At 37.5% G+C, this 27052-nt stretch overlaps 2 protein-coding genes across 4 annotated transcripts in view; one reads left to right on the top strand and one right to left on the bottom strand.

The window, feature by feature from the left end:
* Window positions 1–3282: 3282 nt before the first annotated feature.
* Window positions 3283–27052, bottom strand: part of LOC106875813 (E3 ubiquitin-protein ligase TM129) — a 62667-nt gene continuing 38897 nt past the window's right edge. Inside the window, exons 1-4 of one of the 3 annotated variants that reach the window (XM_052978411.2) lie at window positions 26224–26361; window positions 18239–18713; window positions 14291–14450; window positions 3283–3981 (exon numbers count right to left, since the gene is read on the bottom strand). In XM_052978411.2, the coding sequence (XP_052834371.1) occupies window positions 3727–3981; window positions 14291–14450; window positions 18239–18713; window positions 26224–26257 (924 nt within the window). In that variant the 5' untranslated portion in view covers window positions 26258–26361 and the 3' untranslated portion in view covers window positions 3283–3726. Of the gene's footprint in view, window positions 3982–14290; window positions 14451–18238; window positions 18714–19805; window positions 20060–26223; window positions 26362–27052 lie in introns of those variants that run through there. The other 2 variants (XM_014924097.3, XM_089347132.1) reach the window with 2 other exon arrangements.
* Window positions 26250–27052, top strand: part of LOC106875741 (phosphoacetylglucosamine mutase) — a 92264-nt gene continuing 91461 nt past the window's right edge. Inside the window, exon 1 of the mRNA XM_089347131.1 lies at window positions 26250–26363. Coding sequence (XP_089203257.1) covers window positions 26266–26363 — 98 coding nt within the window. The 5' untranslated portion in view covers window positions 26250–26265. The remainder of the gene's footprint in view (window positions 26364–27052) is intronic.

Raw genomic sequence — 27052 nt, 5'->3', positions numbered from 1 at the left:
CACACAAAGTAAACAGAATTTTTTAAATCTAATTACTGCACTGGAAAGTTCACATCGAAAAAATTCCATTGATGTAAAAATTTTCCCGAAAAAGTGGAAAATGTGAATTTCTATAAACTTTTAAAAAGCCTACACACAGACACACAACTTCAGCTTTATATATTAAGAGGATGAAAGATCATGCATTTAATTTTTTAAGATAGTGAGAGCTTAATTTCTGTGAGACCACTTTATAAATTAAAAATATTCTTATATATTTGCATTTGCTCTATTCATAGAACAGGTAAATCTGGTTCTGTAGAAACTGTACAGGTTAAGGAGGAGGAGGAGGAAAAGGAGGGATTCATTGTGATGAAGGAAGCAATCATTTATAACTTTCCATCACCTTTGGGATGCTGAAATCAAGAGTGATAGGTTGGTAGTTGGTAGAGTAGGAGAGATTGCCTTTCTCAGATATGGGACATACTATAGTGTACTTCCAAAGAGTGGGATTAGATTCCTGTAGGAGAAAATTTGAAATAGCAATGAAAATGATGTTATCAGGATTGGAGCAATCAAAATAGTTTTTGGATTAGGCAAATGCATGGAGATTAAAAAGGGAATTTGAAAATGAAGAAGTTAGTAAATGTGATAGGCTGTATAATTGAATGCTACAAAGCCATTTTTATTGAGGTACGGTCAATTGAAGAATTTTGTGAAGTTAATATAGACTCTCTTGGCAAGGGACCAGAAGGGTCACTTTAGAAGATAGGAAAGCTTGCAGGCTTTCTATCTTGAATTCATTCAAGCAGTGAGGACACTACTGTCAGTGGTGGTAGATGACTTCCCCGTTGTTGCAGACATTATAATAGAGAGGGCCATGGCCAGGAATTTTAGTGGAGGAGCCAGCCTATTACATTGACCCAGTAGTCAAGTTGTACTTATTTTATTGACCCTGAAAGGACGAAAGACAAAGTCTGGGCTTTGTCAGTAGCAAGAATCCACTGGCAACCACATACTAAGATAAAAATCAGCCTCCACTGATACAGAGAAACAGTGACAGAAAAGTCATTGATGGCAGGTTGAATAAAAACTTATGGCCTACAGAAGCAGTATTAGTCCAAAATAGTATTCTATGTATCAAACTTAAAGCAGATACATTACTGAAAGTTCAGTGAAGCAGAGATACATATTTAGCAATGCCACCACCACTGTTGGACAATTTTCATCAGCTACAGATAGAAATATTTTTTTAATGCTATACATATATATGAGATGCTATCTTGAGACAATTACCACAGTTTATCAGGTTTTCCACAAGGTATCAGCTTTACATATGATACACAAATTGCTCTTTTGAACTAATACTGGTTCTGTCACACATAACAAATATAAATATTTATGGCAGTGAGACATGGGCTGTGACTACTGAGGATATGCAAAGGCTTAACAGAAACGAAGCCAGTATGCACCAATGGATGGGTAATGTCAGTGTACATATACAACAGAGTGACTTGAGAGAAAAACTCGGTACACAAGGCATTAGATGTAGTATGCAAGAGAGAAGGTTGTGCTAGTACGGTCATGTAATGCATATAAATGAAGACAGCTGCATCAAGGTGTCAATGTCAAATTGTGGAGGAAACATGTGGTAGGAGTAGACTCAGGAAGATATGGGATGAAGTGGTGAGAAAGGATTTATGGGTGTTGGGATTCACAGGGGCGTTGAGAGTGGACCGAAGCTCCTGGTGGTTTGCTGTGCTTGAGAAGACATGTCAAGCTAAGTGTGATTGTCCTTGCATACAGGCTGCTCCCTGCTCCCTCTCCAGCTGAGCATTCTTAACTTTGCAGGCTTGTGGATGCTGGTGCTACATAAACACACCTGTGCTGGTGTTGCATAAAAGCACCCAATACACTCTGTTGGCATTGGGAAGGGTATCCAGCCATAGAAACCATGCAAAAAGACATGAAGCTTGGGCAGCTCTTCAGCTGGCCAGCTGCTGTCAAACCATCCAACCCATACCAGCATGGAAAACAGGCATTAAATGAAGATGACAATGATGATGAGATATATATATGTGTGTGTGTGTGTGTATATATATATATAGATAGATAGATAAATACACACACACACACACAGACACTACACTCCAATGAATTTCATGAAGTGCATGGAGGTTACAGCTTTAGGTTTTAGAATAAGGAGAGAATAAGACAACAAAAGTTCTGTAATGTAAATGAGTGATTGATCTGCAACACTAACTTCAGAAAACCAGCCAGCCACTTATCAATCTCATGGGCACATTGGTACACACTTATGTGTAAGTATATGTGTGTGTGTGTGTGTGTGTGTGTGTGTGTGTGTCTCATCTTGAGATCACGTGGTAGTTGTAAACAAGTGTCACTGTCATACAAGCAGTGCTAGTCATTTCTAATATTCAACAAAAACATGTCTGGCTATGGGGAAATATTACCTTGTTTGAAAACAAGTGAGGGTAGGTGACAGGAAGGGCATCAGGCTGTAGAAAATCTGCCACAATAAACTCTGCCCAACAAATACAAGCATGGAAAGTGTAGGTTAAAAAAATGATGATGATTTATTTCCATGTGTCAGGTATTGGAATTGTTGCATGTATTCTATGTAGAGTTATACCATTAAGAAGGTAGTATTTCTTGTTTGATACTGTAGTTGTTATAGTTATGGTTTGTTAAACGTCATCTATTTATATTAAACTTTTAGTATATAATGTTTTTGGAATCTATGTGAAGTGAAATAGTAGAAAACACTATTTTAAAGGTTTTAAGGCCTGTTTCATGCAGAGTTGTTTCTTTCAAATTTTATCTACATGTGGTATTGGACAGAATTTCATTGACTGTTATTCTCTTGAATGTTCATTGTTTTAACCAACAGTTTTAGTCTCTGACTATCCCATCTTCTTTCCTGGCATATTCATGGCTTATTTATTCAGTACATTCATCCATTTTAAGAAAGAAGGACAGAACTTGAAAGTGATTTGGCTTCTAATTCTAGCAGGTTGGACAAATGCACAGAGATTATTAATTTATTGGCTTATCCTCTCATTATTTTACTGTTTTGCTCCAGCTAATACATAGAACTCATGTGATGGAATGGGTCTATTGACAAGTGGATCAGTGAAACTTAATTCACAACAGGATAATAGAGATGTATCAAAACTTAAATTCACAACACCTATGGATAACTAGCAAAACTGGTGAGGCCACATGATACTTGGTTATTAGATTAACCACTTCAAAGGCAAAGGAAGAAGACAGAAAAAAATGTGCTGATAATAAATTCAAACTTTTATTGAAGTTAATTTTATTGTAAAATCTAAAATAGAGGAGATTGTTGAAATAGTAGAGCTCCAGGCAAAATGCTTTACAATTGTTTAGTGTCATCTCTTCAGTTATGGCCAAATTTCATTACAGTCAGCTATTCCCTTTTTTCTTGATTGGGTTGCCAAACAGCAGTAATAAACTGAAGACAAATGATTATACTTATCCCTTATAAAAATTTACTTTGTGACTAAGTAATTAATAAAAAAGTTTTCTCAGTTCAAATATATAAATAAGACAGATGTACATTTTATTGGTTCTTAGCAATACCTAGAACTAAGCCAAGTTATTAGTAATACCAACAATCAAGTACATGAACAGATCAGTTTGAAGCATTTAGATTACCCATAATTGAAGCCCACAATAGCCATTTCATTCAGAATAAAAATATCACGGTTGAGTAATATAACAGACATCGAGGATACAAAATCTTCTGCGGCAAGTTGGACATGGTGTTTTACCACTTAGCCATGTCTGAGAGCTATCTTTGTCTTGTTGACTTGCAAACCATTTACCCATACAATCAAGGCACCACATTGGACGACAATAGCACTGTTGACAATCCCCTTCTCTCAGTTCAGTACATAACTTTTGGAGTTTTACATTTGCTTCTTTCTGAAGACAACCAACACATGTCTCCACATCCTGAAAGCAAAGAAAATAATGAAATATGGTTCAATTCATTGTAATTTGCACTGTTCAACATAAGAATCCTAATTGTAAATAATAATGATTTCTAACATAGGGAAAAAAACACAAATTTTTTTAGAGCAAAGAACAATCAAGTAGATTAACTCGAATACATATACCGGCACTAAATTTTATCAACCCCAGAACGATATACAGCAAAGTCAACTTTGGCAGGAATAGAATTCAGAACATTTTTGACACTCACTTGATGACAATATATATATATATATATCATCATCATCGTCGTTTAACATCCGTTTTCCATGCTAGCATGGGTTGGACAATTTGACTGAGGACTGGTGAAACGAGATGGCTACACCAGGCTCCAATCTGATTTGACAGAGTTTCTACAGCTCGATGCTCTTCCTAACACCAACCACTCCGAGAGTGTAGTGGGTGATTTTACGTGCCACCGGCACGAAGGCCAGTTAGGCGGTACTGGCAATGGCCACGCTCAAAATGGTGTATTTTACGTGCCACCTGCACAAGAGCCAGTCCAGGGGTACTGGCAACGATCTCACTCATAAGTCCTTACACATGCCGCGGGCACAAGTGCCCGAAAGGTGACGCTGGGCACAGGTGCCATCACGATTTCGCTTTCGCTTGCCCCAACATTCTCGCTACATGACCATACCAGCGCAATTGTCGCTCTTGCACACCACAACTGATGTTTCTTAGGTTCAACTTTTCTCTCAAGGTACTTACACTCTGTCTAGTATGCACACTGACTTTACACATCCATCGGAGCATACTGGCTTCATTCCTTGCGAGCCTACGCATGTCCTCAGCAGTCACAGTCCATGTTTCACTGCCATGAAGCATGGCTGTTCGTACACATGCGTCATACAGTCTGCCTTTTACTCTGAGTGAGAAGCCCCTTGTCACCAGCAGAGGTAAGAGCTCTCTGAACTTTGCCCAGGCTATTCTTATTCTAGCAGCTACACTTTCAGCGCACAATGAAAGTTGGATGTCTTCACATAATTCTAGCCAGTAGTCATTTGCACAGTATCTGTCTTCTGCAAGTTGTTCTTTGCTGATCTCAACAAATGCAGTGTTGCCCTGGTGGGTTGGTGTTTGTGCTTCAACAGGGCAGTACACTTCACCATGGATGTATTGCGCTCTTTCACACTCGCTTCAAACCAGTCTTGTGTAATTTTCCACCTCCTCCCAAAGGCCCTTAGTGCAGTGCTATGCATGATGTCCCTGAGAGTCCCATCTCTGCTGAACATTGCATTCCAATGGGTCTGCAACAAGGGCATCTTCCAATGACTTGAGGACCACATCTGACTTAGCTGGCTGCTGGGTTGCAGTAGCACTAATATGCTGCTTGCCAGGAGGTTTGGGCCAGTGCATCATTTTTGGTTGGAGTTCAGGATTGCAGTAAACTACGGAGCAATCTGTGTCACAGTCAACGCTTTGAAGAGGACTGAGCCAGGAACATATTCTTCAGGTAGATGCATCTTGTGAGGATCAGATCTAGCTAGAGCCAATGTCCTGAGCAAGAATGATGTCAGACCCTGTGTCAAGCTTTGACCTGGAAGTAGGTGTTAATGACACACAGTCCATGGAGCATACGGAGCATCAAACTGCCTTAGGGACTCTGGCTCTGGATTTATCCTCAGGGTTTATTCTTGAATCTTTTCCCTCAAGTGGGTATGGCCACAAGACAACCGAATTATTATTATTGTCTTAAGCTGTGAGGGCATAATAAGAAACACACCTAATAATAAGAGTTGCTTATTTGGATGGCTGTTGACTCTTCAGAGTCCATCTGCCATTTGACAGGTCTTGTATTTAATCTTGCAGAGTACCAAATAACAGGAAAAAACACGCCCCTCACAAAGCAAGCTCTGTAGGGTTGTTGGTTTAGTTGCCGACGGCTCTGCACCTGTGAGGAGAGAGAGAGAGAGAGAGGGAGAGAGAGAGAGAGAGAGAGAAAGAGAGAGAGAGAGAGAGAGAGAGAGATATGCCCTACAAGATATTTAAGCTTCTATATTTGAAATACTACTGAACTCCATTATGTTCCCTCTCTGTACCACTCTCTCGCAAGAAGATATGAAGTAGATTTTAAAGCAAGAATTAGTTAAATCTTAGAGAACAGATCTAAAAACACTATTTAGATTGTCTGATTAAAATAAACTCTACAGTATTTGTGTGCAACTGTTTGTCAATCATTAAACTTATTTTTCTCCTATATATATATATATATATATTCCTGAGCATTATACTCATACATCCATTTGTTGTTTACACCACCTGTCTTCGTCTGTTGTTTTTTCGTGAATTCTCCTATATATATATATATATATATATATATATATATATATATATATATATAACATATATAATATATATATACACATATATATACATATGTACATATATATATATATATGTAATATATTATACACACACACACACACACACACACACATATGTACATATATGTGTAATATATATATATATATATATATATATATATATATATATATAATATATATACATGTATGTATACATATATATATAATATATGCCCCTGGGAGCTCCTCCATGCTGATGACCTTGTACTAATTGCTGAGTCACTATCAGAACTAGAGGAGAAGTTTCAGGTGTGGAAGCAAGGACTAGAATCGAAGGGCCTTAGAGTCAACCTAGCTAAAACCAAAGTCCTAATAAGTAGGAAGGTAGACAACACACAAACCCCTTCAGGTAGATGGCTCTGCTTGATCTGTAGAAAAGGCGTAGGTAGAACCTCTATAAGATGCACCCAGTGCAAGGTATGGACACATAAGAGGTGCAGCAATATCAAAGGAAAGTTAACTAGGAAGTTAGTTTTTGTATGTGGCAGATGTTCAGGAACAATAAACACTGAAACTGTGCAGAAAACAACCTTTGCCACATTCCAGGAAGAAAAACTAGAAGTAGTTGATAGCTTCCGCTATCTAGGTGACCAAGTTAGTAGTGGGGGAGGATGCGCTGAAAGTGTAGCTGATAGAATAAGAATAGCTTGGGCAAAGTTCAGAGAGCTCTTACCTCTGCTGGTGACAAAGGGCCTCTCACTCAGAGTAAAAGGCAGACTATGACGCATGTGTATGAACAACCATGCTACCTGGCAGTGAAACATGGGCCGTGACTGCTGAGGACATGCGTAAGCTCGCGAGGAATGAAGCCAGTATGCTCCAATGGATGAGTAATGTCAGTGTGCATACTTGACAGAGTGTAAGTGCCTTGAGAGAAAAGTTGAACCTAAGGAGCATCAGTTGTGGTGTGCAAGAGAGATGATTGCGCTGGTATGGACATGTGGCAAGAATGGATGAGGATAGCTGTGTGAAAAAGTGCCACACACTAGCAGTTGAGGGAACCTGTGGAAGAGGTTGACCCAGGAAGACCTGGGATTAGGTGGTGTAGCATGAGTTTCAAACTTTAGGCCTCACGGAGGCAATGACTATTGACCGGGACCTTTGGAAATATGCAGTACGTGAGAAGACCTGGCAAGCCAAGTGAGATCAAAATCCAAGGCCTCTGCCATGGATGTAGCCAGCCCACTTATGTGTACCTTTCCTTCATTGGACACTAAACTTCGCTTGTGAAGACCTGTTGAGGTAAGTGAAATCGAAATTGAACTAAATTCGATGACTGGCACCCATGCCAATCATCTGCTTCATTGGACATTAAAATCAGCTTGCGAAGACCTGTTGGGACAAGCGAAAGCGAAATCGTGATGGTACCTCTACCAGTGGAGTACTAATGCTAAGAGCACCGTTCGAGCGTGATTGCTGCCAGAGCAGCTGTCTGGCTTCCATGCCAGTAGCATGTAAATAGTACCATTTGAGCGTGATTGTTACCAGCGTCGCCTTCCTGGCACTTGTGGCAGTGGCACATGAAAAGACATTTGAGCGAGATCATTGCCAGTGCCACTGGACTGGCTCCTGTGCAGGTGGCAAGTAAAATACACCATTTTGAGCGTGGCTGTTGCCAGTACCGTGTGATTGGCCTTCGTGCGGGTGACACGTAAAAGCATCCATTACAATCTCAGAGTGGTTGGCGTTAGGAAGAGCATCCAGCTGTAGAAACTCTGCCAAATCAGATTGGAGCCTGGTGCAGCCATCCGGTTCACCAGTCCTCAGTCAAATCGTCTAACCCATGCTAGCATGGAAAGCGGACGATAAACGATGATGATGATGATGATATATATATACATATATATATATAGATAGATAGATATAATATATACTCTTTTTACTTGTTTCAGTCATTTGACTGCAGCCATGCTGGAGCACCGCCTTTAGTCGAGCATATCGACCCTGGGACTTATTCTTTGTAAGCCTAGTACTTATTCTATCGGTCTCTTTTGCCAAACCGCTAAGTGACGGAGACATAAACACACCAGCATCGGTTGTCAAGCAATGCTAGGAGGACAAACACAGACACACAAACACACACACGCACATATATATATATATATATATATATACATATATATGACGGGCTTCTTTCAGTTTCCGTCTACCAAATCCACTCACAAGGCTTTGGTTGGCCCGAAGCTATAGTAGAAGACACTTGCCCAAGATGCCACGCAGTGGGACTGAACCCGGAACCATGGGGTTGGTAAGCAAGCTACTTACCACACAGCCACTCCTATATATATATCTGTAAATATAATATGTGACAATTATTTGGTAGGCATGATAAAACTCTGAGTTTTGGATGTCGGGGTGGAAACCTATGCCGGCATCTCTTCAGTTATTGGGCCATCGAAAAAAATGCTATGAAAATGACCGTTAAACAAAGGGAAATTACTGTGTGATTGACTGTTATTAAGACAAAAGAGCTATGAGAATGACTGCTAAGTAAGGGGAGAGAGTAAAGGTAAGGGAGTAAAAATGTTCATAGCAATCGCGTAAGTGTGCATGTCCATACATAAACTTGCACGTCCGCACACCCACGTACATGTGCCTATATGTATATACTCATCCACCCTCACTCGAGACACACACTTGCTCACCCACACATTCGCCAAAAAAAATGTAAATATATACATACCCGCATACACGCTCGCACACACACACACACGCACAAAAAGGTTCATACACACGTCTATATATACACATGCACAAAAAAAAAACAGGGCTAAAGACAAAATACAGAAGAATGTGTAAAAAAGTGTAAAAAAATAAGCAATAAGAATAAAAAGTAAAGATGTAAATATGCTCATGGCAAACACGTGGAGCGCATATCCATACATACACATGCACGCACGCACACCCATATACATGTGGCTATGTGCATATGCTCGTTCACACTCGCTTGGAATACATGCATGCACACCCCCACATTCGCCAAAAATAATTTATGCATACACACACGTGCACACAAAAAATGTTCATATATACGTCTATATACGCACACACAAGTACTAGGCTTTAAATAAATAAGTCCTGGGGTCATGTTGTTTCGACTAAAATCTTTCAAGGTGGTGCTCCAGCATGACCACAGTCAAATGACTGAAACAAGTAAAAGAATAAAAGAATACAAAATAATTACCAGCTCAAATATGCTTGAGATATATTTGAACTTGTACAAAAGCCATTCACTGTATTTTGTTGTGGCAAAAATTTCTTGCTCTAGACAAAAGTGTGTAAATACATCAAATGTACATCACTGCTTAGGGCTGTCTCTCCATGTTTTGTTTATGGTGAATCACTGATTAGTGTGGACAATCATTGATCAACAATGGGATTATCATAAGAGAAAATATCTCACATCAGTTCGCAGCACACTGTATCCAGTTTCTGAGGCTGAAGAGGAGATAACCACTCCAAAATGCATGCATCTCACAGTATGGGTAGGTGGTACTGCGAACTCATTTTGTGTATTTACACTGATTTGTGAGGAAATTGCCTCCTTGTCAAAACACCGTGAATGGCTTTGTTATGAGTTCAAATATGCCTCAAGCATATCTGAACTTGTAATACCTTTATATTTATACACATCACTGCTTAATGGTGTACCCCATATATATATATATAAATATATATATATATATATATATATATATATATATATATATATATATATATATAAATATATATATATATATATATATATATATATATATATAATTGAGTGGATATATGCATGTATATGTATATATGAATGTAACTGTATATCTGTATATACTAGTGTATAGTGCAGTGGTATGCGGTGACTTCTGAGGTTGATCATGCAATAAATATTTGGTGCACATAGCAGAGACATAACCCCACCACTACCACCTTTATTTAAACTTTCTTTTTTTTTATGGAAACTCACATTTTCAGCTATGGAGATTCCGATCCTGAAAAAAAATTGGCGAAAATCGCAACTTCAAAATTTAGCGACATCAATTACAAAGAAGAACTGATAGGAAGGGAAACCAAAACATGCGTTTTTCTGAAAGCATGCCTTCCGTAGTTATTTTATCAAGATAAAAAAGAATCTCACAGGCATTGAAATGTTAGTTATTGAAAAATAGGAAGTGGGGGACAAAAGATTTCATATGCGTTTTTCTTTAAAAGCATGCCTAGTGGAAGCAAAATGGAAACACAGCAAAGTATGAATCTGGATGGGTTTCCTTTGAAACAAAGTAATTATTTTAGCTCAGTTTCCAATGATTTGGACATCTTTGCAATGTGGTTATAAATACATGACCTTCTTAAATTGATTTTTGAGTTATATAAAATTCAACAGACATGCAGTGCACGACTAGCATATCTTGACTGCACGCCACTGGTATAGCGTATATATATATGTGTTCATACATATATGCATATATGTATAGGTTTATATTTATATGTGAGTATTGAGTATGGTGACAGTTTATGTCTTCCTATCTGAAAGTCTGAGATCTTATCTAAATGATCATCCTGAAAATGGTTTAAATGACCATGCCTGCTCCCTGCTGGCTTTTTGCACCAGGCTCAGGACTATAAATTAAGATAAGAACTTGAAAATAGGATTGCTTTGATATTGTTGCACTTAGAAAATCCATTTGCTTATTCACATTCTCTATAAAATCGATTGTTCTTTTTTAAAATATCACTTGATTATCACTTGGTGAACAGGTCATCTTATAGCTTTATTTTGCCTGCTTTTATATATGTTAAAAATTTACCAGAAGATGGGGGATTTTTGCTATGATGTAATCTAAGAATCTCAGAATAACAGTAGCAGCAGGAAGAGAAAGTATTCATATGTAGTTACTGCTTGTTCTGTTTAATAATGTTAATGTGATCTTAGAATATTGCTTAATTGCACAATATATAATCATGCTATTTTCAGTTTAAAAAATATTTTGCAGAAAAGACTTCTAGTTCCTTTTTGAGATAGTTGGGTCTTTTTTTTCTTCTTACTTCCTTTATTAGACTGAAAACTTGAGCCAAAATTCCCTAATGATAATGGAAAATATCACAGGAAACTTCTTTGTGTAACCGTTTTTCAAATCACGGTATGAAACTGAAGTCTATAATGCTGCATAGAATTAGGGAGCATTACATTGTATAGAAATGAACTTTTGTTTTTACAATTTAAACTTTGCATTTTAGTATTTGTGTTCTTCTACTGATACTTGAAATAGTTAAAAAATCTTTTCTATTTATTTGTAGAGATTGTGTTTGAGTTATTGTGTAGCCTAATTCAAATCTGTCCAAGTAGCTGCTCATTTAATGTTTACAGATATTTCACAGATTTAGTGCCTTGTCTCAAATATTGGCTGTGACAATCAGTGTAAAACACTGATTATAGTAAGTCTATCTTTAATGTTTCTATGATACTCCAAAATTTACAACTTAAAACATGGACATCATTTTAAAACTGCAAAGACTGGCACTGTTGAAAGAGATTTTATTGTTAGATTGAGCAGCTCAACTGGTACAATAAAGCTTCTTTGCTGATATGTGTCACATTTTAAAGAAAAACTTTGAGGTAATGGCATTTTACTGGCACTGAGCATATTTGAATGAAGAACTGGCAACTGAGCAGAGATGCAGCAAATATGATTCACTAAAACATTCTGCACAACATCATAGGTCTGGCAATAATGATTTTTAACATGTATGAAATCACAGACTTATAGACGAAGAGAAATGGAGTAAAGTAGTTTTCATGCTTTCATTAAGACTGCAATTCCAAAAGGAAATACAAACTGGATATGTTATCTTTACCCAGAAATAATGCAATAAGGAATACATACATTGAAATAAGTTTCAATTTTACAACTGCATTTCTCAAGCGTATGTTTTTGCAAGCATGTAAAAGTATCTGCATGAGTATGTTAGGTTTCTATACAACTAAGTTGGTTTTAAGCAACAATGCTGGGACAACATAATTTATACCAGTTAATTCATGATAAAATATTTTATATATTTTAAAACTATTATCCCCTTCAAAGATTTTCTATTAAGTTGCTCAACATATCAGAAATAGCAATGAAATTTCCCTCAAATCACATTGTACTATTTAAAATTGGAATGTATGTTTTGATACAGAAGAAAACATGGTGGGAACTCCTTTGATCATAGGCTCACTCAACCAGAACTGACTCGGGGTTAAACAACAACACAGGTAAGATATAGGTAATATTTTGCAAGTAGGTTTCTGTAAGAACTACAGTATGGTGGAGCATATATTCACAGCTTACAGAATGAGCAAATGAATACAAGATGCTTCTATGCATTGCTTTTGTTTACTAAGAATAGGCCTTTGATAGTGTCGAGATGAATGTGGTACGGAAATCTTTGGAAATGCAAGGTGTCAAGGTGCAATATATCAAACTGTTCCGAGATAAAAATCTGAATGCACAACAGATATAGCTCGGCTATCGCCACCAGCAAAAGTTCCAATTGGGAAGGGCATCAAAGAAAATACCATCTCCCCAAAGTTCTTCACTGCATGCCTAGGAATGCTCATCAGGGACACTGACTAGACAGATGGTGTGAACATCAACAGTGAGCTACTAACTCACCCCCAATTGGCAGATGACATGTACTCATCACTAAAACCACCAGAGATCTGCTGTAGACCATGCTGACAGAGCTGAACACTCATGTAGTAAGTTTTAAAATGAACTGCATGGAAACAGACTGCATGTGATCCAAGAAGTAGCACAAGGCCAAATAAAGGTGGGAAGCAACAAAATCATCATGGAATATTTTTACAAAATATTTGAAATGAGAGAATTTGAGAACAGAGCAGAGTGGATGATGTAATCACAGAATACTGAAAGTACAAGTTCCTCTGGGAAGGACACAACGCAAGATTCACAGATAAGTGGACCCATGCAGTTGCCGAGTGGTATCGAAGAGGTCAGAAAAGGATACTTGGAAGACCTCCATGACAATAGGAAGATGATTTAGTTAAGCAATTTGAGACAAGGTGGAAAAGGATAGCACAGTCAAAAAAGAATTGGAAGTATATTGTGATCAGTGATGTGTAACATTTGATAGTCTGGTTGATACAGTGATAATCTACATAATCATTCTAGCTTTGGCAAATTTTAGAACATGGTGTATACTACTCATATTCATATTTGAAACTTTCACAATACAGATGCATACTGCAAAGGAATATACTTATCTTATTCTAATTACACAAATAATATTCACTGTGGACTGGGCTGATGAGTCTTAGAAATGCTGCACAGCAACAATGTGATTTTAAATGGTGAAAATTAATTTCCAATTTTGTTGTACTCCCAGTAATAATTTCACTCTTTGCAATTGAATTTCAACTATTTCGTAGCAAAACTGATTTATCAGAGTAGTCATTATTAAATGCAGTAAAACTGATTTTTGCCAGAAAATGATATGCATTACACACACAGCTTTCACCAAACCATCATATCTACAGTCTAGTCTTTAACTACATATCACAACAATTGCTTGGGGTCATTGTGTTCTTAGGTTTTTACAGATTAATGTGTAACATTTATTGATAGGGACAATCATCATCATCATCACCATTTAATGTCCACTTTTCTATGCTTCAGTGATTCAGACAGACAAATTTTCTACAGTGGATGCCATTCAGTTGCCTATGCTGACCCGTTTCAAAGCAAATTGTGAAATATAATACTTCATAAATTATCAGGCATTAATTAAATTGGCCCCAACATTGTTGCTTGAAAATCTGAAAATAAGTATGTATTTAGCATATGCCCTATGGCTTATGTGCATATATGAGTAAGTAGATAGGTTTAAAGTAGACAGTTCACTTAAACAAAACTTACTGTTTCTGGAGACAAAACATACACAGGATTTTTTTCTACTTCATTTTGAAAAGCAACAAGGAACTGATCACTCAATGACTGATGAATAATGATATTGCGGGCATTCAGGAGAGGAGCTCTTAACTTCCCTCTCAACTCACCATATTCTAAAGAATTTAATCTAAAAAAAAGAAAATTTAAAAAAAAATTGTTATAAATAATTCATTTATTCCATTAGTCTCTCAGAAACTATACAATTCTGCTGTTTTTAAAGAGCAATGTAATGTAGATAAACAAGAGTCGAAAATTCTCACTAGGGACGATAAGGACAACAATAACTCTGAATGAAAATTTGCAGAAGAGACATGAACTTTGCAAACTATTGTGAAGGTAAACATTATTTTAATAATAAGCTCTACATGCCAATCAACTCTTTTCTGTTGCTATTTCTAAGAGTTTGTATGCCCCAGACAAACCTACCAACTAAACATAGCCTCTCTCACAAAGCATTGGTTGGCTTAAGGCTATAGTAGAAGACACTTGCCCAAGTTACTGGGCAGTGGGACTGAACCCAAAACCACATGGTTGCAAAGGGAACTTCTTAACCACAAAGCCAATCCTTATATTCTGTAAATAATAATAATCATAAGCTTATAAGCTTATAATTATTATGTACAGAATTTTCAATCATCACCACTTCTTCATCTAACACACACACACACACACACACACATAACAAAACCTCACTGGATGAAATAGAATATAAATGTATTCGATCTATGCTAACGATGTGCATGAAAAGAAGGGAGTCTCCAGACATATTTTCAGTTTGTAGTCCACTCCAAAGAGACAATACTCAGTTTGCTTTCCCAATAACAGAGCATTTAGCTTCAATATAAAGTAGTCGAAAATTAGGCTAGCAATGTGGTCAAACAAGCCATCTGAGGACTAATTCTCATTTTTTGGTGTATATATATATATGAACATTAAAGTCACGATAATGCTACATATCTTGTGAGAGGGCTAATTAAGACATGAAGTTAAGCATCTCAATATAGAGGAAACAACATAATTCATTCACTGGTTTCTGTCATTGGACAGTGGGAGCCCTTCAAAGGTTTAATCCATCATATTGACCCATGTTTTATTTTCAGTCTAGTAATATATTTTCTTGAACTCTATTTGATCATCGCTATAGATATCTATGAGGGTAAGACCTCTTTCCACAACTGATGATTGCACTGGTATCAAAGAAAATGAGACCTCAAAGGTTTAGTGTCTCCTACAGATATCTATTTTGATATCTTTACATATAGATTATATTGTTTCATGTATATTTAGATGTTTAACTGTTCACAGACATACACACATATAGGTATCAGTGTTACTATGTGGTAAGAAGTTTTCTTCCAAGCCACACAGCTATGGATTCAACCTCACTATGTGGTATGTTGGACAAGTGTCTTCTATTATCACCCTGGGGTGACTAAAGTCTTGTGAGTAGATTTGGTAGATGAAAACTGAAAGAAGCCTATTATATATATCCTCCTCCTCATCATCATCGTTTATCGTCCGCTTTCCATGCTAGCATGGGTTGGACGATTTAACCTACGACTGGTGAACCGGATGGCTGCACCAGGCTCCAATCTGATCTGGCAGAGTTTCTACAGCTGGATACCCTTCCTAACGCCAACCACTCCGAGAGTGTTGTGTGTGCTTTTACGTGCCACCAGCACGAGGGCCAGTCACATGGTACTGGCAACGGCCACGCTCAAAATGGTGTTTTTTACGTACCACCTACACAGGGGCCAAGTCCAGCAGCACTGGCAACGACCTCGCTCGAATGATTTCCTAACGTGCCATCAGTACAAGTTCCAGTAAGATGACGGTGGTAACGATCACGCTCAAATGGTGCTATTTACGTGCTACTGGCACAGAAGCCAGACAGCTGCTCTGGCAATGATCACGCTTGGATAGTGCTGTTAGTGCTCCACTGGCACAGGTGCCAGTCATTAAATATGGTTCAATTACGATTTCGATTTCACTTGCCCCAACAGGTCTTCACAAGCAGAGTTTAGTGTCCAATGAAGGAGAGGTTGACGTGGGTGCCAGTCATCGAATTTGGTTTGATTTCGATTTCAAATTCACTTGCCTCAACAGGTCTTCGCAAGCAGAGTTTAGTGTCCAATGAAGTAGATGCAAATAAGTGAGCTGGCTTCACTTCTGGCAGAGGCCACAGATTATGCTCTCACTTGGCTTACCATGTCTTCTCACATACTGCATATTTTCAAAGGTCCCGGTCACTAGTCATTGCCTCGGTGAGGCCTATTGTTCGAAGGTCGTGCTTCACCACCTAATCCCATGTCTTCCTGGGTCTACCTCTTCCACAGGTTCCCTCAACTGCTAGGGTGTGGCACTTTTTCACACAGCTATCCTCATCCATTCTTGCCACATGTCCATACCAACGCAATCGTCTCTCTTGCACACCACAACTGATACTTCTTAGGTCTAACTTTTCTCTCAAGGTACTTACACTCTGTTGAGTATGCACACTGACATTACACATCCATCGGAGCATACTGGCTTCATTTCTTATGAGCTTACGCATGTCCTCAACAGTCACGGCCCATGTTTCACTGCCATGCTTTAGAGCGACGAGCACCAAGTCGGTATAACCAGCAGAGGTAAGAGCTCTCTAAACTTTGCCCAGGTTATTCTTATTCTAGCAGTTACACTTTCAGCGCACCTTCCCCCACTACTAACTTGGTCACCTAGATAGCAGAAGCTATCAACTACTTCTAGTTTTTCTCCCTGGAATGTGGCAAAGGTTGTTTTCTGCACAGTTTCAGTGTTTATTGTTTCTGAGCATCTGCCACATACAAAAACTATCTTGCTAATTAGCCTTCCTTTGATATTGCTGCACCTCTTATGTGTCCATAGCTTACACTGGGTACATCTTATGGAGTTTCTACCTACGCCTTTTCTACAGATCGAGCAGGGCCATCTACCTGAAGGGGTTTGTGTTTTGTCTGGTATATATATATATATATATATATATATATATATATATATATATATATATATATCTCAAGGGTGTGTGTTACCAACTCTTTATTTTGACATTATATGATAGTGAGAGTGTCACTGTAAAGTGTCATTGTTTCCAATCTTCCATGGAAGCATTAAAAGAATGATATAAAAATATATAAGTTCATTTTTTGTTGCATTTGTTTTCCATGCTTACACGGGTGAGACAAATATATAATTGCAATGTTGTTTTAGAAGCAGATGCCCTTTCTTCTGCAAACCCTTACTTGTTTCAAGCAAGGAATCTCATATTTCACGTGTTTTCCAGATGATCTGATGACAAGGGAAATGACAACACTGCTTGTTGCTTAGCGATTTTCAGACCAGCACAAATATAATAAATAAACACACACATATGTATATTTATCTTACCATTGTCTCCCTTGCCACCTATGCCTCAAGTCAACTTCACAAGTGTCTCCCTTGCCACTCATGCCTCTGACGCTCTTCCTCTTCCAGTCATTTCAGCATGTGGTAATTGTCTAAGTAAGACATATTTGTTCTTTTCTCCCTCCATTTCTTTCTCTCCTTGTCCATTGTTTCTATAGAAGAGCATATACTTGAAACATAAAAGACTCTTAATTTTTAATGAGCATAAACCTAATATACTGTTTCTCTTTTACCTCATCTTCATGGTTTTAATTGTTATGCATGTACCATATACTGTGTATGAGACAAGCTTCTTTCAATTTCTATCTACCTAATCTACTAACCAGCTTTAGTCATCCTGAGACTAAACTAGAATACACTTGCCCAATGTGCCAAATAGCAGAACTAAACCCAAAACCATGTTGTTGGGAATGCACTTAAAATTAAGTTTTCAAAGAAAATATTTAAAAAATAACAGCAAATTTAGATAAAAAGGTCATTTGTATGTCTTACCTGATAGTAAAGGGTTTAATAGCTGCATTGTTGGGTATAATGTTAATGTTAAGGTACTGAACAATAGACATTGATTCATAAGACATTTGATGTTCTTCACTGCTAGCAAGGCTAAGATGAATATCATTTTGATGAGCGATATACACATGGTATGTAGAAGTTTTCATAACCCAAGAATCAGTTACAATTACTCGACGTGCCATTGAACCTGATGTAAATTTATCTGGTCTCCGAAATTCCACATTAATGGAGGAAGCAATATCATGCCAAGATGAACCATTTTCTGTTAACAGTTGCAACTGTTTAGCTACAGGGTGTTGATCCCAGTTATTTAATGACCAGTAGTAAAATAGGGTAAGAGTAGCAATTGGGAAGCTAGTGGCCAGAATCAAATATATCATCCATCCTGACGTTAAATCGTCCAAGTCAAAATGAAGACGGCTATCCACCAAACAGCTCAGCCCAACATAATATCCTGAAAAGATTGTTAGAAAAATGGCAGCTTTATATATTACAAATGTCTAAAGAATTCATGAGATAGACAACAATATTTCCTTTTTGTTTCCTTGAACAACAAACTAAAAGAATCTTCGACATAACATCAGAATTTAGTAGTTATTTCTAAATATCTCACACAATGCCAAAGAAAGAGTCTCCAGGTGGTCGCATGATCAGCTAGAAGTAGCAACCAAATAGTCTTCAAATTAGATTCTTACTATTAAAAAAAAAAAAACGGTAGAACACACTGCATAATATAGTTGTTGATAGACTGTGTCTGAAAAAGACGGGATGGTCACGGTTGGAATTCTTTTCATCATAACTCTACTCGATCTGGGCTAATCAACAACAATACCGTTTATGGTAACAAGCTTTTGTTCAAGTGAAATAAACACGATTTCAGCATTGCAAATCATTGAACAACTTGTCAATTTCCTGTAAACTGGGTTATTTAGAATCGTATTTGTGCTTATCTTATCTGCTTTGCTGCCCAATAAATGATCAAAGATTAATCACTAGAATTCAAGGAAATTTGTGGTGTCTGTATCATCAACAGTCATTTAAAGAAAGAATAAGGCATAGGAAATGTTTAGTATACTGCTTCGAATAACTGATAGGATACGAATAAAGAATGTTTTATGTACATAAAAAGATCAACAATTCTTCGCACTAAAGTTTAGTTTTTCAACAGTAATTTGCTACATGGACAAAAATGATAATAGAAAAATAATTGCAAAACTTATTATTATATATTAATTCTTTTCCTGATGAAAATTATAAATTTTTCGGGAAGACACGTCCGTTTATTATACTCTGTACACATTCATTTTCTCTTTACCATTATCCTCTACAGATAAAATTAAACTGACTTTAATTTCCTTATTTTTTGAGTGTGTACTTGGTTCTGTGTGTTTATATTTACTGTAAAATAAATAAAAACTTAAGGGCAACCCGAAACTTCACGGCAATACTGGACTACACCAAATGCAACTGCAAAAATATTTCATGATTATGTATGCGAATGGAAATTAGCTCTGAAAACAAAATAAAAGGAATCGAAATATCTTACCAAGTGGTAAGATAGAATGAATGACCAATGTTATCGATGTCCTACGTTGATGGTAGATTATAAAGTGAAGATCTTGGCTGCCTAAATAGTTTGAAAACACATTCTGGATAGAGAATCCTGCTGAAACTAATTCAGATGGTGGTGCGATAACACAAATTGCAAAAAAGCAATATAACAGTGTATATAATAAAAATACAGTTGTTACTTCTTCTTCCATCCGATGAGATTTAATAAAAAAAAACGTAGCTAAGATTAAGCGGTGAAAGTAATTTTAGTCCCTTATTTTAAAAAATGCCTCCAATAAAACAGAAGTATTTCCTTATTTCAACAAATTAACTTTCAAATAACATTACACAAAACTGATATTTTCAACAACTTTCTCATAAATTAAACTCTTATAAAAATTATAAAAAATAAAACATCATTCTTCTGTATTATACTGCGTGAAAAGGGATATGTTTTAGCATTTTCCAGAGCGTTCTTTAAATTTAAACGCTCTGGAAGATGAGAGGGTTTATAAAAATAAGTGGTATAATTGTAGACTTTTGCGCAAATTTTTTTAAATAATTTCAATGTAGAGACCTGGGAGGTTCCAAACTAACGGTGACCCACGGCACGTCGGCTCGTCGCCAAGATGGCAGACTCATCATCCGACTATTTTGCGGAGGACCCACACCCGCCCAGAAGAGCCCTTAACCTGTTACAACACTTATCAGAAGAAACTAGACTGCCAAGCATCGGAACGGGTCCCTGTATGCCTCCGATCAACGAGAAATCAGCTTACGCTACAAAATTTGTGTTGCTATATGAAATGTACACTCCTTTGCCCCAGGGCAATCACTCTGCTGTCCCTCCCGAGAGCTATCCTGCTACATCACCCTGGCAGGACTCTGTGAGACACTCTGGCCTAGTTGTGGTGAATTCATCGCAAGTGACCATTGCTTCATCTGGAACGGCTCCGAGGACTGGATTGGCCTCTGCGACGTGACACTGGCCATGCCCAAGCGCGTCCACAAGTCACTCATTGACTGGAACCCGGTGAGTGACCGTTTATTGTCCGCCTGTTTTCTCTATCGGTACGGGAAGATGACTATCATCGTTGCCTATGTCCCTACAGATGTTGCAGAGAACACTGTCAAGGATGTCTACTACGACTAGCTCCAACAAGTTTTAGAACAAACCCCATCCCACGACATCACGATCATCCTGACAGACGCCAATGCTACCATCTCTTCTTCCGTCGGGTTCCCTTCAGCTGACCCACTCTGGATTCAACCCACTGGCACAATCTTTATCGACCCATTCCCTAATGGCAATGGTAATTACCTACTTCTATGCTGCTACAACAATCTCTTTATCGCCAGAAATTGTTTTCCTTGCAAATTTATCCGTCACTGGATTTGGTACAGTCCGGACGGCTACACCAGGAAGGCAATCAACCACATCATCATCTCTCGCAGCTGGAGGTCACCTGTCACTGACTGCTGGATCTACAGAGGAACTTAATTGCTGGCTGCGACAGTCACGCTGAAGTTGCGAGCAGACCCCGCCACCGAGTACCAGCCCCACCCTGACTCATCCTGTCTCTGTGATCCCCACATCACCTCAACATTCGCGTGCTCTCTCACCAATCGCTTCAGCACCCTGGCATCAGCCAGTTCCCAGTTTAAGACAGCCCTGGTGAAGAATACCAGTGGCAACGTCATCACCATGAAAACTGCCCACCTTGAACGCTGGAAGCAGCACTTCAGCCGTCTTCTTCATCACCCATTTGTTCCACTCGATAACCAACACTGTAGACACAGCTACAACCAACGACACTTGAGACTCGATCCTGTCATCCCTGATGAAATTAGTGTCCCTCTGAAGAAGCTCAACAACCGCAAAGACCCTGAAATTTGCACCATCACAGCGGAGATATTGAAGACGGACAGAGAAAACATGATCCAGTGACTCACTCATATCATCAACCATGTATGGGTATCAGAGCTTGTAAAAATTAACACTTCCTTTTCCAAGCCTAGATTCGAAACCGAATCTAAGAATTCTCGGTCGTTCAAACCACCACGATCAACAGGCGCGAAAACAGGTTTTCTTTGTCCTGTCAAAAAGTGATGAATGATCTGCATGTCGGAGATAGATAATGAAAACAATGTCACAGTTTAAACCTGAGAAAAGTCTTGCATAGTTTTGCTGTTCTGCTAACAGATTGTTGTCTTTGTAATGTGCGAGTCAGTTGGTTGATTTCTTTTTCTGAAATCCAAGCTTATCCAGACTGACAGGCATTTACTTACAAAACTAAGTGCTCCAATTATTATTGGTACAAATGTAAATTTCTAATCCGGATATAGAAGCTGGAGATTTCGAAGCAGTTGTCCATAGTTATCTTCTTTCTCTTTGATTTTCAAAGAGATGTTCACATCAGCAGGACAGCTGGCCTCAATGACGGTACATACTTTTTCTTGTCTGTCCCATACGACAATACCCGGCATGTTATGCTTACACTTGACAGATGTTTTGATGAGAATATTCCACCAGTATTCCTTGCACAACGCCCAAACTGATTTGAATTTTATGACTCAGCGAACGTCAATACCGCATTTCAAAACACCTTCAGTATAATCTGGGCTGCAAGTGAAGCATCAGTACCACGCAAACGCTCTAATAAAACCCAAAGTGCAACTTGGGAGAGTTCAGCAGTTCGACTTAACAAGAAAGATCGTCATGATGCTGAACAGGAATATAGACTGCATAGAACAGAAGAGAATAGAAGAAGGCGCAATTATCGTCCAACCATCTCAAGCAAGTGACATAAAAGCAGTACTTGACTTTGAGCAACCAGCCCTCACAGCAAAGTGTCCTGGAAATATGTACGTTCGAAGCAGAGACTTCACTCTCCAGTTGGCCCTCTTTACAATCCCCACACGGGTCGGACCACTGATGATTCCAAAGAATGCGCTGAACTTATTGCTGAATGCTATACTGGCATTTTACTGTTGAAAATCCAAATATACCTTCTCCATCATCTATGACATCAAATTCTATAACATCTGTGAAATTTACACCTGCAATGCCACCTCAAGAATAAGTGCAACTGTACCTCTCCTTGTCTTGATGATGTTACATATCTGCTTCTCTAATGTAGCGGGTTCTTTCTTTTACTCCAGCTTCTTCTTCCTTAATATCTGTGTCACTCCAGAGCAGTGGAAAATTGCTAGTGTTATTCTCCTGTTCAAAAAGGGTGATCGCACATCACCTGTCAACTACCGTCCAGTCAGTCTTACTAGCTGTGTCACCAAACTGATGGTGTCTTTTTGTCAGAGGAACACTCTGGAACTTCTGGAGCTCTCACAGCTTTATTCAACCCTCACAATTTGGATTTATCCCTTACTCCAGCTGCTGCAGTCACCTCATCGAGTTTCTTAAGGACATCACCCAAATTACTGATGGCGGCCCATGGGTAGATGTTATCTATCTGACTTTGTTAAAACCTTCAATTCTGTGACACATAAACGACTCTCTGCTGTAGGAACGATAATGGAGTCAGTGTCAAAATGAAAAGAACTACAGAAAAACTATTTCCCTGGGATATTCTCTTTGTAATGCCTATACTATTAGAAACAATTATTCTGTTCTCAGTTGTAAGGGTAAGAATACAACTTTTCTCACTCTATAAAAGTATATAGCTCACACTGAGTGTGTGCGTGTGTTTGTTAGAGTGTATATGCATGCGTGTCAGGGGTTTTATAAGGGTGACAAAGTGATTTAAAAAGAGGCACATGAAAGACACTTTATTTTAATAGCGTACTTTTCTGTTAGTAAATGTTTTTTCGTACACACATACACACACACAGATGCATAGACTCAGTTAATGCGGGGTGGGGGTTAAAAATTCAAATTACAAATATATTGCTGTTTAAATCCCAGCAATGGACTATCGCATCATCATTCCATAAACTGTGCTTATGAGGAGAAAAATACAGAAAAGCATCAATACATTTCAGAGTGACAACGAAACGAGGAAGGTCGCAGGTGGTCGTGTGATGTACTAGAAACAATAGTTAAATCTCCCATAAGTCACACACCTTTTCGTCTGAAAATTATTTTGAAATCATACGCAGAAACAAATTGCAGACTCGAACTATCCATATTTTAAAACTATGATGAGAAAAATTTCGAAGGTAAAAGAAGCCAAAATTTTAGGATTTATGATGGTAGTGGTGGTGGGGTTAATGAAAAAGTTTTTAAAATATAACTATTTTAAAAAAATTATGTTTCGTTTTCTGCTTGAAAATAAAGGTCATGGGGATTGAAATAGTGATCCCAGATTTCCAATTTTTTAAAAAACTTTCAAGGTTTCTTTCATCATTTTCAAGTGCGTTGTGCAAAAAGCATTGGCCAAAATCAGTATTCAATGGATAAGTGGAGTTTGAAAAATATCATAAATTTTCGATTAAAAAACATTTTTTAATGTAAAAGCATCTTCCATTGTTTTTAAGTGCGTCTTGCAAAAAAAGTTAAAAATGAACAAAATCTGTCTCGAAGGGAGATGCATAAATTTTCAAGCAATTTTTTCCATAAAAAGCTTCCTCCTATCATTTGCAAAGGTATGGTAGAAAACAAAATTGAAAAATACCCCTCAAAATAGAGAAAATCCAACTTATACAGGTGTGTTGTACCGAAAGTGAAATTTACTCGGCAACGACGGGATACTCAGCTGTTCTATAAAACTTTTTCACTTTCTCATTTTTTTCATTTTTAACTTGCTTTATGAGTTGTCTCCCTTCCAGGCATAACTACAGATTCCGGTATTATTTGATCCTTTCACCCGCACGATTTTCACTAAGAAAAAAAAAAAATCTCGGATTTTTTACGTGGAATCAAGTACCCTGACCGCCTAATATGCTGCAAACCCCTTATTTTTGTTCGGAAAAAAAAGTGTGGAGGGAGGGAACCACCCCCTATCCTCGAATCATTGGACTTTTTTTCCCCGTTGAATGAATTCCGGTGATCCCCTAATATGCTACAATACCCGTTTTTGAGTCCGGAAAACGGGGTGGGTGGGGTGGAACCCTCGGAAATTTCATCCCACCCCCATTTTCGAATATTTTTTGCTATTTCTTTCTTTGCCCATAATTTTAGATAACATTTTGCAGAAATACGTTTTCGAGAGAGTATGGATTACATTAGAATGAAAATTCAAAGTTTGAAATAAATAAGTGAAAATGCAGAGGTTATAGAAGTTAGTGAAAACAAACATGTTAGAGCTTTTGCATGTATGTGTGAAATGAAGTAAAAGTATAATATTAACAAAATATCTTTTTCCTACCTCTTAAAATCACTGGATATAATATATATTCCAGATTGCAGAATAGATTTGAAAAACTAAAGCATTTTCCCTTTGCAATTTTTGGCGCCGAAATGAAACTATTATTAGGAGGTCACCGGAATTCATAAAAAAAAAATTCCAATGATTCTCCACTTTTTTCCGAACAAAAATAAGGGATTTGCAGCATATTAGGAGGTCAGGGTACTTGATTCCACGCAAAAAATCCGAGTTATTTTTTTCTTACTGTAAATCATGCGGGTGAAAGGATCAAAATTTAGACAGATTTCTGCCCCCCGCGAGTGGGGAACGGTTCTCAAAAATAACTCCCAATTGTTTTCACCCCAAATTCCTAAGTCCTCGGAATTTACATAGTCCAAGGTGTATTTGTAGAGAATTTCATTAAAAAATATCCATTTTCTTGAAAGTTAAGACGAATTGAAGTGGACTCCGGTGAATTTTCGAAATTCCCCATCCCACCCCTTCCTAAAACATTCCCCACCAATTTTGTATATTTGGAATCTACATGATACAACACATATTCATAGAAAATTTCATTAAAAAATATCCATTATTCTGAAAGTTATGATCATCCGAAGTCGGATAGTGGGTGTGTGCAGAAATCTTTATTTAATGCCAAATTAATAATTTATTCTTTTCTGCATTGATGAGATGACTAACAAACTTGTTTAATTTTGCGGGTTTCGGGGCCAAGATGTCTACTGAAAGTTTTTTTTCCTAAAAGAATTCGTGTTTGAGTCGGTAAGTCTTGTCATCACAATGGACAGTCGACCGCCAAACAGAATAGATCCGGACTTTGATCTTTGCACTTTGTCCGGCGCGCTAACGCCAGTTCACCGCTTTAAAATATTATAAGAAATTACTTAGTAGAAATAGATTTCAAAAGTTACGTAGCAACATAATTATTTACAAACTTATTCCCATTCAAGCTCCTAACTAAAATTAAAACAAAATTTGGAAAAACTTATTTAAATATAATTATTTCCTTGTGGAAACGTTTTTGTACAAAGTATTTTCTGTTTGTTTACATAAAATACAGGAATAACTAATCGCGACAAAGAGTAAACCTACTCTCGATTTGTGTGGCCTGACAAATTAACCACATTGTTTGCAATGGACACGTCTTGTCTCATCGACGATTCTCTGAAGGCAAAGTATTCGAAGACGTGTGAGAAGTACCTAAATTATGGCACTGCCGGGTTTAGAACTAAGTATGTGTAGATTTTCTTTCTATCTTTCTTCAAAATCAATTATTTTTGTTTTTCAGCCACTTAAAAATCCTTGTTAAATGTCAAGCATTCCATTCCTGCTACGCACTGACTGTTCAGTTGTATGTAAACATTTAAGTTTCTGTACGATTTAATTTATAGGATAGACTTTGGATTTTCGTACTTTTATAGCATGCAAGCCTAGTTATACATTTTTCTAAATTGAATTGACTTTTATCACTTGTAGTCTTGAATTTATAATTACATTGCTTTAATGTCGTACCGGTTTAATTTATATATAAGGTGAATTTGCTATTTCGATCTCGATCGCTGCTGAATTAGCTATAGTAGCTAATTTATGATATTTTATTCTTTCTTAATTTATTTATCGTTTTAAATTTATTTTAACTTGTCTATTGGGCAGTAGTTGACAACATTGGTTAAAATGATTTAGTTACGACCCTTTAGATTTAAGTTCAAATTCCATCACAGTTAATTTTGCTTTTCATCCTTCCGAAGTCGATAAAACAAACTTCAAGTCAAATATGAAGGATGATATATGTTCCTATACTTCATTAGAAATAAATAAAGAGAAGATTATTCAAATCTAATTACAATGTGTAGCATAAGAAAGCCATCTGTGTTAATTCTTTTTCAAAAGCCGTAGTTAAAAATTATACTTTACATGGTTT

The sequence above is a fragment of the Octopus bimaculoides genome, chromosome 2 (genome assembly GCF_046866305.1).
Source record: "Octopus bimaculoides isolate indiv1 chromosome 2, ASM4686630v1, whole genome shotgun sequence".
NCBI classification, from domain to species: Eukaryota; Metazoa; Mollusca; class Cephalopoda; order Octopoda; family Octopodidae; genus Octopus; species Octopus bimaculoides.
Note: the sequence above shows the minus strand (reverse complement) of the source record. Positions and strands in the feature narration are given on the sequence as shown.